Source organism: Macrobrachium rosenbergii, chromosome 13, assembly GCF_040412425.1.
Source record: "Macrobrachium rosenbergii isolate ZJJX-2024 chromosome 13, ASM4041242v1, whole genome shotgun sequence".
Lineage (NCBI taxonomy): Eukaryota > Metazoa > Arthropoda > Malacostraca > Decapoda > Palaemonidae > Macrobrachium > Macrobrachium rosenbergii.
Window position 1 is genome coordinate 60,111,191 of NC_089753.1, and position 12,833 is coordinate 60,124,023.

At 39.0% G+C, this 12,833-nt stretch overlaps 1 protein-coding gene across 1 annotated transcript; it reads left to right on the top strand.

Annotated features, from left to right (window-relative positions):
* The first annotated feature begins 7,588 nt into the window (after positions 1-7,588).
* Positions 7,589-10,150, top strand: LOC136844827 (uncharacterized). The gene is made up of 3 exons (XM_067114063.1): positions 7,589-8,235; positions 8,384-8,546; positions 8,876-10,150. The coding sequence occupies exons 1-3, from the start codon at positions 7,589-7,591 to the stop codon at positions 10,148-10,150; spliced, it is 2,085 nt and encodes a 694-aa protein (XP_066970164.1).
* The last annotated feature ends 2,683 nt before the right edge of the window (positions 10,151-12,833 follow it).

The following is a 12,833-nucleotide window of genomic DNA, read 5'->3' on the forward strand; positions in this document are numbered from 1 at the left end:
AACATTAATATTAAGAATTCAGATACTAGAGGACATATTTTGGAATTGGTTAAACGTAGGGTAGATCAAGAATTTGGTGAAGCAGAAAACTTAGTTAGGGAAAGTGAAAGTGAGTATGAGGATACAAATGGTTCTGGTGAAGTAAGTGTTGCAGCAGGAATGACTTTGTTTGATGATCCTCCTCGTACCGGAATTTTGTACGAGGGTCCCGCTGACATAAACACAGGGGTTAACAACACTATTAATCCCTTTGTGAACCCGAATAGCGCTGCTGTGGTTGAAATTCCCCCTATAGGGGAGGAGGCTAAGGATGACAAAGAGTTTAGGTTAACTTGTAAGAAATTAGAGGTAATGAGATGTGAGTTCGAAGAGAATGAGAAAGTCAGGAAGCATGAGAAAGAAATGGCAGAGATAAGGTTGGAATGGCTCGGTTAACTGGAAGTGATAATTTGGTTAGCTCCCCTAATCCTGCATTTCCAGAGAGATTTAATATGAGTGCGGCATTAAAGTTGGTGCCTGTTTTTGACGAGGCAAATGTTCCTGAGTTTTTCAGGGCATTTGAGAGAGTGGCGTCTCGTTTATCTTGGCCCTCTGACATGTGGACCTTGTTGATACAATGCCGTTTAGTAGGCAAGGCTATTAAAGTCTATAATGCTCTAGATGAGGTTGTGGCTAGAGATTATCATAAGGTAAAATCGATAGTGTTAAAGGCTTATGATTTAGTTCCCGAGGCCTACCGACTTAAATTCAGAAATTCAGTTAAAACATCTGCTGTTTCATTTGTGGAGTTTGCCCGAATGAAGCAGGAACAATTTGACGATTGGATGAAAAGCCGTCAGATTGTATCCTTGTCTGGTTTAAGAGAGTTAATTCTTATGGAAAAATTCAAAAAACATGTAGTAAGGAGTTGAGGTGTACCTCGAGGAGGTTAAGGCTGTAGAGGTGAGTCAGGCCGCTCAGATTGCGGATGAATTCGTGCTGACTCACAAATCTGAGTCAGGGGACGTAAATGTTCGCAACCGTATTAACCCCCCTTTCAGGTACACTAATAATCCCAATTCTTCTTTCAGGAATAATTCTAATAATTCTTCCAGAAATAACTATAATGATAACTCCGCTAACAGATATCAGAATGACGTTCGATCTGTTGGTCAGTATAAGACAATGGGTAACAATGAGTCTCGTGGTCCTAGGGTGGATAATGATCCCCGCACTTTTAACAATGGTAATAGAAGGTTTAATAATAATAGGAAGTTTAATAATAATAATAGGAATGCAGGTAATAAGGTATGTTTTTGGTGCAATAAAATCGGACATTTCCAGGCACAGTGTAATGCTCGGAGGCAATATCTCCAACGGAACAATAACATTCGAAATCCGGTATCATTCATTAATGATAATTCTGTAGTAGTTCCTGTTCCTGGTCCTAAATATAGCGAGGTGGTGAAAGATGGTCTTGGTAATAGTAGTGCTAGTGCAGTAGATAAACCTGAACCTAATCAAATGTGACTGAAATATGACAAGTATATATGGCCCGGCAAGGTAATAACTGATAATGATTCTTGTTGTGTAAGATTTTTAAGGGACACTGGGTCTGCCCGTTCCCTTATATTGAAGAGTTCTCTGAGTAATGTGGTGGAACCCTCGGGAAATTATGTTGTATTGAGTGGTTTCCCCAACACGGTATTGTCTGCTCCCCTGGTGGAGGTCAGGTTGAAATTTCCTGGTTATGACCGTTTGACAGAGTTAGCGGTTGTAGATGTACTGCCTGTACAGGGTATCGATGGTATTTTGGGTAATGACATGCTAGATGCTGAAGGTCGCAAAATATTCCCAATACTGTCGGTCCATGCTTACCCAGTGGCAGTGACAACCGCGCTGCAGCAAGAGCCGCTAATCTGATCCAGGAGGATAATGAAGATGACTTGTTGTTAAATAGTTTAGAAGTAGATGTAGAGCGACCCGGGTCTGTAGATAGTAGTGGTGGTAGTACCTCTTTAAAACCTGATTGGGATAGGTCAGCCTTTATAAATGCACAGAAGCAAGAATTTAACTTTGAATTGGGTGATGATTCGGACTTAACTAAGCCTAAATTTATATTAATTAATAGTTTGTTGTATAGGTTGAGTCGTCCTACTACTGATAATCCGAATCAGACTACCAGAATTGAGCAAATTGTTGTTCCCTCTCATTTTCGAGATTTTGTATTGAATATTGCTCATCAAGATTCTTTTTCAAGTCACTTCGGTATAGGGAAGACCTTTCAGAAATTAGCTGAAAGTTTTTGGTGGCCTGGATTAAAATCCTCTGTGAAGAAATTTGTAAAGGAGTGTGAAATTTGTCAGGTTATGGGTAAACCTAACCAACTAATCCCTAAAGCCCCCTTAAACCCTATCCCTGCGATTGGGGAACCTTTTTCAGAGATAGTGGTGGATGTAGTTGGTCTGCTTCCCAAGACCAAGTCAGGTTGCATGTATATGCTTACGGTAGTAGATAGAGCCTCTAGGTTTCCTGAAGCGTTTCCTTTGCGGTGGATTACCTCAAGAGTAGTATTTGAAAAACTAATTGATTATTTTTCTAGGTATGGTCTTCCTCGAATAATTCAAACTGATTGTGGTACAAATTTTACCAGTAAAGAATTTCGGAGTAAGTGTGCTGAACTGGCCATTCAGCACATTACTAGTGTACCGTATCATCCTGAAAGTCAAGGGGGTGGTGGAAAGGTTTCACCAGACCCTTAAATCAATTTTAAAGAAGCATTGTTACGAGCAAGGGGATGAATGGGATAAGGCACTCCCTTTCGCTCTTTTTGCCCTTCGTAATCATCCAAATGTGTCCACAGGTGTTGCTCCGTTTGAGTTAGTTTTTGGACATAAAATTAGTGGACCGTTGAATATTCTTTGTGAAATACTGAGTGAGAGACATAAAGGAAAAATTAAAATTGTTGATTACATGTATAATTTACAGGCGAAGTTGGGTAATGCTTGGAAGTTCGCCCAAGAAAATCTGAGGTCTTCCCAGGCAGCAATGAAAAATATTTTTGATAAAGTTAAAGCACGCTCGTTTGACCCAGGAGAATTGGTGTTGGTTCTCAGTACAGACCCTGATAATTTTCTGGAGCCTAGATATAAGGGGCCTTGGAAGGTTTTGAGAAAATTGTCAGAGGTCAATTATGAAATTGAAGCTCCAGGTACTCGGCGCAAGTGTAGAATTTTTCATATAAATAGATTGAAGACTTATCATTGTAAAAGTGTGGATCCTCTTGCAATTGTTTATGAACCTGTTGTTACTAATAATATTGTTTTACCTCCAGATGATTGTGATGACTTAATGTGTCAGGTACCCTCAGATGCTTTGATGGGCAACATGCAAAACTTAGAGGTGTTACGTGAGGGATTAAATCATTTGGATCATTATCAAAAGGCAGATGTACTTAATTTAATACATTCATTTCCAGACTTGTTTCAGGACTCCCCAGGTCAAACTCGTTTTCTTAGCCACGATGTCGACGTGGGAAATGCTTCCCCCATCAAACAGAGTCCGTACAGGTTAAACCCCACTAAGAGAGCTATAGTGGAGGCTGAAATTAAGTACATGCTCGATCACGACCTCATTCAACCTTCGGTAAGTCCATGGAGCTCCCCAATTGTCTTGGTAAAAAAGCCTGATGGGAGTTTCAGGATGTGCATGGACTACCGTAAGGTGAATGCACATACGAAAAATGACTCTTTTCCATTACCGCGAATTGATGATTGTCTCGATCAGATTGGGTCTGCCCAATTTATCACGAAGTTAGATTTATTAAAAGGGTATTGGCAGGTCCCTTTATCTGGTAGAGCCCGTGAAGTCTCTGCCTTTGTAACACCTTTTGGTCTGTACGAGTGCAAGGTAATGCCTTTTGGAATGAAAAATGCGGCTTGTACTTTCCAAAGGTTAATGAATAGAGTTATCTGTGGTCTTGAGGGAACTGAAATTTATATTGACGACCTTGTGGTCTATAGTAATGATTGGAAAACTCATGAAATTAGGTTAAAGAAAGTTTTTGAAAGGTTGAGAGCCGCGGGTTTGGTTATAAACTTAGCCAAGTGTGAGTTTGGCAAAGCTAAGGTTGTTTTTTTGGGGCATGAGGTCGGTTTAGGGCAGGTGGCTCCCAAACAGGCAAATCTTGAAGCGATCATGAATTTGAAAAGTCCTGGAAATGTCCGTGAGGTAAGGCGGGTCTTGGGTATGACGGGATATTACCGCAGGTTTATAAAAAATTTTTCAGATCTTGCTCAACCTCTGACTCAATTATTAGAAAAAGGTCGTAAATTTTTGTGGACTTCCCAGTGTGAGGAAGCGTTTAATAACTTGAAAACAGTCCTGATGTCGAATCCCATTTTGTCCTCCCCAAACTTTCAAGAACCTTTTATTGTAGCGGTAGATGCTAGTGATGTAGGTATAGGTGGTGTATTGTTTCAGTGGGGTACTGATGGGGAAGTACATCCTGTATCTTATTTTAGTAAAAAACTCCTACCCGCTGAAAAGAGGTATTCTACCATAGAAAAAGCAGCTCGCATTGGTTCGATCTCTAGTACATTTTAAGCCTTATGTGACTAATTTTACCTTTCCCATACAGATTTGGACGGACCATAACCCATTAGTATTTATTGAGAGGATGAAGGGGGCTAACCAAAGAATATTGCGTTGGGCACTTCAGTTACAAGAGTTCAATCTGAACATCCAACATGTGAAAGGTTCCGAGAATAGGATCCCTGATGCTCTTTCAAGGGCTTGAATTAGTCTGGTTTTTGTTGGACATGTTCTTCCTAGTATTCATTATTTTTATGCTATGAATACTAGAGGTTGCGAGTCTAGCCCAGAGCTCGTAACTGGTTTCAGGCATTTGGTTTGTATTTTGTGAGTATTACTGCTGTCCTTTCCAGCATGCATTATTTTTATGTTATGGATGCTGGAAGTTACGAGACTAGCCCAGAGCTCGTAACATTAGAGGACTATCCCCTCATGATGAGTTGGCTTATTTGGTATTTCTAATCTCATGTCTCTTGTATGGACTCATATCTCTTCATGGTATAATAATTTGAGAATTTTTGTTTACTAATTTATAACCCTTAATATTTTTGATAATTGAATTATTTTCAGCTTGTTTAGGTTTGACTTACCCGCAACCTAATGTTTTTTTTTCAGTGTGTGTACAAGAGTTGGAATGAGTGAGTTTAGCTTAGGACAAGTTTAGATTTATCATTGCAAAAAAATTTTTTTGTAGTTCATGCTTTGTTGGTAGATTAAGGTATATGTTATTGTTTAACTTTATTGTTTAGACATTGTTGCTGTGTTCTTGTCATTTGTTTAAAACCAAAGGTTATTTATATTTTTTTTTTCCAGAAAGTTATTTTTAAGATTTGATTTATATGCTGGTTTTCTCTAGTATGTTTGATATACCACCGTACTTATAAAAAAATTTTTGTAAATTTTTTTTTTTTTTTCGGGGAGGAAGGTATCAGGTTAGGGAGAAAATTTAACGTAAAAGTTTTGAACTTTAAAGATTTTGCTTCCTTTGTTTTTGGATCTGTAAGAACAAGTTTTCTGTATGAATTTAAAGTTAGTTTTTAAGTTAATTTTAAGGATTTAGTATCAAGGTTAACTTTTGTTTTTGTAAAGTTTAGTTTAAGCCAATAGTGCAGTATTTTGTGCAGTAAATTAGTGCAGTGGTTTTTTTGCGACTCTTCCTCCCCGCTAAGTGTTTAAGTGTCGGTGCTGTGTTTAACACTTGTTTTTTTTTATTTCCGGGGAGTGATGTTGAACGACGTGGCTTTTGGCCTTTGGCCGTTTTTGAAGGACAGTTCGGGACTGTTTACAGCTTACGCTTGACCCTCCAGCTGCCTGCCTCTGATTTTTTTGGACGTCGCCCTTTGCCTCCTCCGTGTGCTTTTGGAGGTTTCTTTCTCTACGGGAGAACTCGTCTTGGTGAGACTTATCACCTTGCTGATCACGGCTCCATATAATTTTGTCTGGGTAGTGTGTGCGTTTCCTGACGAACCCGGGAGAGTGGAGTTTCCCGATGAACCCAGGGAGCCTTTAGGAGTGCACTGCCCGACGGACCGAGCTTCATCTGGCATCTGATTTTGCAAGGGCTTGGTTGTACCTGCGGCTGTGGAGGGAGCTGTGTCAGCTCGTTAGGAGGTCAGTAGGGTGGCTTATGCCAGGTAAGAGTGAATAACTCGATTATTGTGATGTCCCCTGTCTTCTGGTGTTAGTTCCTGGCCCTGACCGTTTGCGACGGATTTCTGTGTTCCCCCTTCAGGATACGGAATTACGTGAGGTGGTGTATTATCGCCAGACTATTACTCCTTTATATATTTTGTTTGATAGTTTAAGTTATTTGTTTAACTATTATATATATATTATATGTCCCATTTGTGGGGGTTTTTTGCCCTTTTGTTGCCCTTTATTATTATTATTATTATTATTATTATTATTATTATTATTATTATTATTATTATATTATTATTATTATTTGTGTGTCCAGTCGTTGGAGTATTGAAGTCTTTGTAGACCAGTGTATTGCTGTGGCGTATTTTGTTGGTTTAGTTTATAAAATTTAGGTAGGAGGTTAAGGATTTTCCTAGTTGTAATTTCTCTTACTTCTTTCTTTCTGCATTATAAGTAGGTAGTGGTTTTGTTTAATTGCCGGCTATAAAGACTATTGAGTAATTTTGAGACGTTCTTTCTTTTTTCTATGTTAGGGTCTAGTTATTAGTTTTAGGAGATATGGTATCATTGCCTAAATATAATTTTTACTATCTGTCCTGTGATGCAAAGGAAGTAATTTTTTTTGGGTGTGTTTTTTTTTTTATTTTTTATAAATAAATATTGTTAATTTTTGCTCGGTGTTTCCGTTCCTGCCTTAACTGTGTGTCGAGTGTGCTATTACCATCTTTTCCAGTTGGCTATTTTATTTTGCTTAAACCTGGAAGTTACGTCGCCAAAGGGGCGTAACAAATGTGGCGACCTCGCCAGTATTCTGGAAAGTAGCACATTCGGGACATGGTTGGGTAGTTCGGCGCTGGGTTCGAGTTTTCAGTATTTGTTGTAGGAATACCTTTCTCCCCAGGGTAATCTATCATCATGGATAGTTTTGTTTTTTCACCAGCAGAATTTTTGGGATCTGTGGACTGTATAAGGCAGTTGCCTGTATTGACAAAGGCGTATTTGATCAGTTGTGCTCGTTATCTTAACATTAATATTAAGAATTCAGATACTAGAGGACATATTTTGGAATTGGTTAAACGTAGGGTAGATCAAGAATTTGGTGAAGCAGAAAACTTAGTTAGGGAAAGTGAAAGTGAGTATGAGGATACAAATGGTTCTGGTGAAGTAAGTGTTGCAGCAGGAATGACTTTGTTTGATGATCCTCCTCGTACCGGAATTTTGTACGAGGGTCCCGCTGACATAAACACAGGGGTTAACAACACTATTAATCCCTTTGTGAACCCGAATAGCGCTGCTGTGGTTGAAATTCCCCTATAGTTGGGAGGAGGCTAAGGATGACAAAGAGTTTAGGTTAACTTGTAAGAAATTAGAGGTAATGAGATGTGAGTTCGAAGAGAATGAGAAAGTCAGGAAGCATGAGAAAGAAATGGCGGAGATAAGGTTGGAAATGGCTCGGTTAACTGGAAGTGATAATTTGGTTAGCTCCCCTAATCCTGCATTTCCAGAGAGATTTAATATGAGTGCGGCATTAAAGTTGGTGCCTGTTTTTGACGAGGCAAATGTTCCTGAGTTTTTCAGGGCATTTGAGAGAGTGGCGTCTCGTTTATCTTGGCCCGCCGACATGTGGACCTTGTTGATACAATGCCGTTTAGTAGGCAAGGCTATTAAAGTCTATAATGCTCTAGATGAGGTTGTGGCTAGAGATTATCATAAGGTAAAATCGATAGTGTTAAAGGCTTATGATTTAGTTCCCGAGGCCTACCAACTTAAATTCAGAAATTCAGTTAAAACATCTGCTGTTTCATTTGTGGAGTTTGCCCGAATGAAGCAGGAACAATTTGACGATTGGATGAAAAGCCGTCAGATTGTATCCTTGTCTGGTTTAAGAGAGTTAATTCTTATGGAAGAATTCAAAAAAACATGTAGTAAGGAGTTGAGGGTGTACCTCGAGGAGGTTAAGGCTGTAGAGGTGAGTCAGGCCGCTCAGATTGCGGATGAATTCGTGCTGACTCACAAATCTGAGTCAGGGGACGTAGAAAATTATCTCCCCGTAAATGTTTCGCAACCGTATTAACCCCCCTTTCAGGTACACTAATAATCCCAATTCTTCTTTCAGGAATAATTCTAATAATTCTTCCAGAAATAACTATAATGATAACTCCGCTAACAGATATCAGAATGATGTTCGATCTGTTGGTCAGTATAAGACAATGGGTAACAATGAGTCTCGTGGTCCTAGGGTGGATAATGATCCCCTCACTTTTAACAATGGTAATAGAAGGTTTAATAATAATAGGAAGTTTAATAATAATAATAGGAATGCAGGTAATAAGGTATGTTTTGGTGCAATAAAATCGGACATTTCCAGGCACAGTGTAATGCTCGGAGGCAATATCTCCAACGGAACAATAACATTCGAAATCCGGTATCATTCATTAATGATAATTCTGTAGTAGTTCCTGTTCCTGGTCCTAAATATAGCGAGGTGGTGAAAGATGGTCTTGGTAATAGTAGTGCTAGTGCAGTAGATAAACCTGAACCTAATCAAATGTGACTGAAATATGACAAGTATATATGGCCCGGCAAGGTAATAACTGATAATGATTCTTGTTGTGTAAGATTTTTAAGGGACACTGGGTCTGCCCGTTCCCTTATATTGAAGAGTTCTCTGAGTAATGTGGTGGAACCCTCGGGAAATTATGTTGTATTGAGTGGTTTCCCCAACACGGTATTGTCTGCTCCCCTGGTGGAGGTCAGGTTGAAATTTCCTGGTTATGACCGTTTGACAGAGTTAGCGGTTGTAGATGTACTGCCTGTACCGGGTATCGATGGTATTTTGGGTAATGACATGCTAGATGCTGAAGGTCGCGAAATATTCCCAATACTGTCGGTCCATGCTTACCCAGTGGCAGTGACAACTCGCGCTGCAGCAAGAGCCGCTAATTTGATCCAGGAGGATAATGGAGATGACTTGTTGTTAAATAGTTTAGAAGTAGATGTAGAGCGACCCGGGTCTGTAGATAGTAGTGGTGGTAGTACCTCTTTAAAACCTGATTGGGATAGGTCAGCCTTTATAAATGCACAGAAGCAAGAATTTAACTTTGAATTGGGTGATGATTCGGACTTAACTAAGCCTAAATTTATATTAATTAATAGTTTGTTGTATAGGTTGAGTCGTCCTACTACTGATAATCCGAATCAGACTACCAGAATTGAGCAAATTGTTGTTCCCTCTCATTTTCGTGATTTTGTATTGAATATTGCTCATCAAGATTCTTTTTCAGGTCACTTCGGTATAGGGAAGACCTTTCAGAAATTAGCTGAAAGTTTTTGGTGGCCTGGATTAAAATCCTCTGTGAAGAAATTTGTAAAGGAGTGTGAAATTTGTCAGGTTATGGGTAAACCTAACCAACTAATCCCTAAAGCCCCCTTAAACCCTATCCCTGCGATTGGGGAACCTTTTTCAGAGATAGTGGTGGATGTAGTTGGTCCGCTTCCCAAGACCAAGTCAGGTTGCATGTATATGCTTACGGTAGTAGATAGAGCCTCTAGGTTTCCTGAAGCGTTTCCTTTGCGGTGGATTACCTCAAGAGTAGTATTTGAAAAACTAATTGATTATTTTTCTAGGTATGGTCTTCCTCGAATAATTCAAACTGATTGTGGTACAAATTTTACCAGTAAAGAATTTCGGAGTAAGTGTGCTGAACTGGCCATTCAGCACATTACTAGTGTACCGTATCATCCTGAAAGTCAAGGGGTGGTGGAAAGGTTTCACCAGACCCTTAAATCAATTTTAAAGAAGCATTGTTACGAGCAAGGGGATGAATGGGATAAGGCACTCCCTTTCGCTCTTTTTGCCCTTCGTAATCATCCAAATGTGTCCACAGGTGTTGCTCCGTTTGAGTTAGTTTTGGACATAAAATTAGTGGACCGTTGAATATTCTTTGTGAAATACTGAGTGAGAGACATAAAGGAAAAATGAAAATTGTTGATTACATGTATAATTTACAGGCGAAGTTGGGTAATGCTTGGAAGTTCGCCCAAGAAAATCTGAGTTCTTCCCAGGCAGCAATGAAAAATATTTTTGATAAGAAAGTTAAAGCACGCTCGTTTGACCCAGGAGAATTGGTGTTGGTTCTCAGTACAGACCCTGATAATTTTCTGGAGCCTAGATATAAGGGGCCTTGGAAGGTTTTGAGAAAATTGTCAGAGGTCAATTATGAAATTGAAGCTCCAGGTACTCGGCGCAAGTGTAGAATTTTTCATATAAATAGATTGAAGACTTATCATTGTAAAAGTGTGGATCCTCTTGCAATTGTTTATGAACCTGTTGTTACTAATAATATTGTTTTACCTCCAGATGATTGTGATGACTTAATGTGTCAGGTACCCTCAGATGCTTTGATGGGCAACATGCAAAACTTAGAGGTGTTACGTGAGGGATTAAATCATTTGGATCATTATCAAAAGGCAGATGTACTTAATTTAATACATTCATTTCCAGACTTGTTTCAGGACTCCCCAGGTCAAACTCGTTTTCTTAGCCACGATGTCGACGTGGGAAATGCTTCCCCCATCAAACAGAGTCCGTACAGGTTAAACCCCACTAAGAGAGCTATAGTGGAGGCTGAAATTAAGTACATGCTCGATCACGACCTCATTCAACCTTCGGTAAGTCCATGGAGCTCCCCAATTGTCTTGGTAAAAAAGCCTGATGGGAGTTTCAGGATGTGCATGGACTACCGTAAGGTGAATGCACATACGAAAAATGACTCTTTTCCCTTACCGCGAATTGATGATTGTCTCGATCAGATTGGGTCTGCCCAATTTATCACGAAGTTAGATTTATTAAAAGGGTATTGGCAGGTCCCTTTATCTGGTAGAGCCCGTGAAGTCTCTGCCTTTGTAACACCTTTTGGTCTGTACGAGTGCAAGGTAATGCCTTTTGGAATGAAAAATGCGGCTTGTACTTTCCAAAGGTTAATGAATAGAGTTATCTGTGGTCTTGAGGGAACTGAAATTTATATTGACGACCTTGTGGTCTATAGTAATGATTGGAAAACTCATGAAATTAGGTTAAAGAAAGTTTTTGAAAGGTTGAGAGCCATGGTTTGGTTATAAACTTAGCCAAGTGTGAGTTTGGCAAAGCTAAGGTTGTTTTTTGGGGCATGAGGTCGGTTTAGGGCAGGTGGCTCCCAAACAGGCAAATCTTGAAGCGATCATGAATTTGAAAAGTCCTGGAAATGTCCGTGAGGTAAGGCGGGTCTTGGGTATGACGGGATATTACCGCAGGTTTATAAAAATTTTTCAGATCTTGCTCAACCTCTGACTCAATTATTAGAAAAAGGTCGTAAATTTTGTGGACTTCCCAGTGTGAGGAAGCGTTTAATAACTTGAAAACAGTCCTGATGTCGAATCCCATTTTGTCCTCCCCAAACTTTCAAGAACCTTTTATTGTAGCGGTAGATGCTAGTGATGTAGGTATAGGTGGTGTATTGTTTCCTTGGGGTACTGATGGGGAAGTACATCCTGTATCTTATTTTAGTAAAAAACTCCTACCCGCTGAAAAGAGGTATTCTACCATAGAAAAGAAGCTCTCGCATTGGTTCGATCTCTAGTACATTTTAAGCCTTATGTGACTAATTTTACCTTTCCCATACAGATTTGGACGGACCATAACCCATTAGTATTTATTGAGAGGATGAAGGGGGCTAACCAAAAGAATATTGCGTTGGGCACTTCAGTTACAAGAGTTCAATCTGAACATCCAACATGTGAAAGGTTCCGAGAATAGGATCCCTGATGCTCTTTCAAGGGCTTGAATTAGTCTGGTTTTTGTTGGACATGTTCTTCCTAGTATTCATTATTTTTATGCTATGAATACTAGAGGTTGTGAGTCTAGCCCAGAGCTCGTAACTGATTCAGGTATTTGGTTTGTATTTTGTGAGTATTACTGCTGTCCTTTCCAGCATGCATTATTTTTATGTTATGGATGCTGGAAGTTACGAGACTAGCCCAGAGCTCGTAACATTAGAGGACTATCCCCTCATGATGAGTTGGCTTATTTGGTATTTCTAATCTCATGTCTCTTGTATGGACTCATATCTCTTCATGGTATAATAATTTGAGAATTTTTGTTTACTAATTTATAACCCTTAATATTTTTGATAATTGAATTATTTTCAGCTTGTTTAGGTTTGACTTACCCGCAACCTAATGTTTCTTTTTTCAGTGTGTGTACAAGAGTTGGAATGAGTGAGTTTAGCTTAGGACAAGTTTAGATTTATCATTGCAAAAAAATTTTTTTTGTAGTTCATGCTTTGTTGGTAGATTAAGGTATATGTTATTGTTTAACTTTATTGTTTAGACATTGTTGCTGTGTTCTTGTCATTTGTTTAAAACCAAAGGTTATTTATATTTTTTTTCCAGAAAGTTATTTTTAAGATTTGATTTATATGCTGGTTTTCTCTAGTATGTTTGGTATACCACCGTACTTATAAAAAAATTTTTTGTAAAATTTTTTTTTTTTTTCGGGGAGGAAGGTATCAGGTTAGGGAGAAAATTTAACGTAAAAGTTTTGAACTTTAAAGATTTTGCTTCCTTTGTTTTTGGATCTGTAA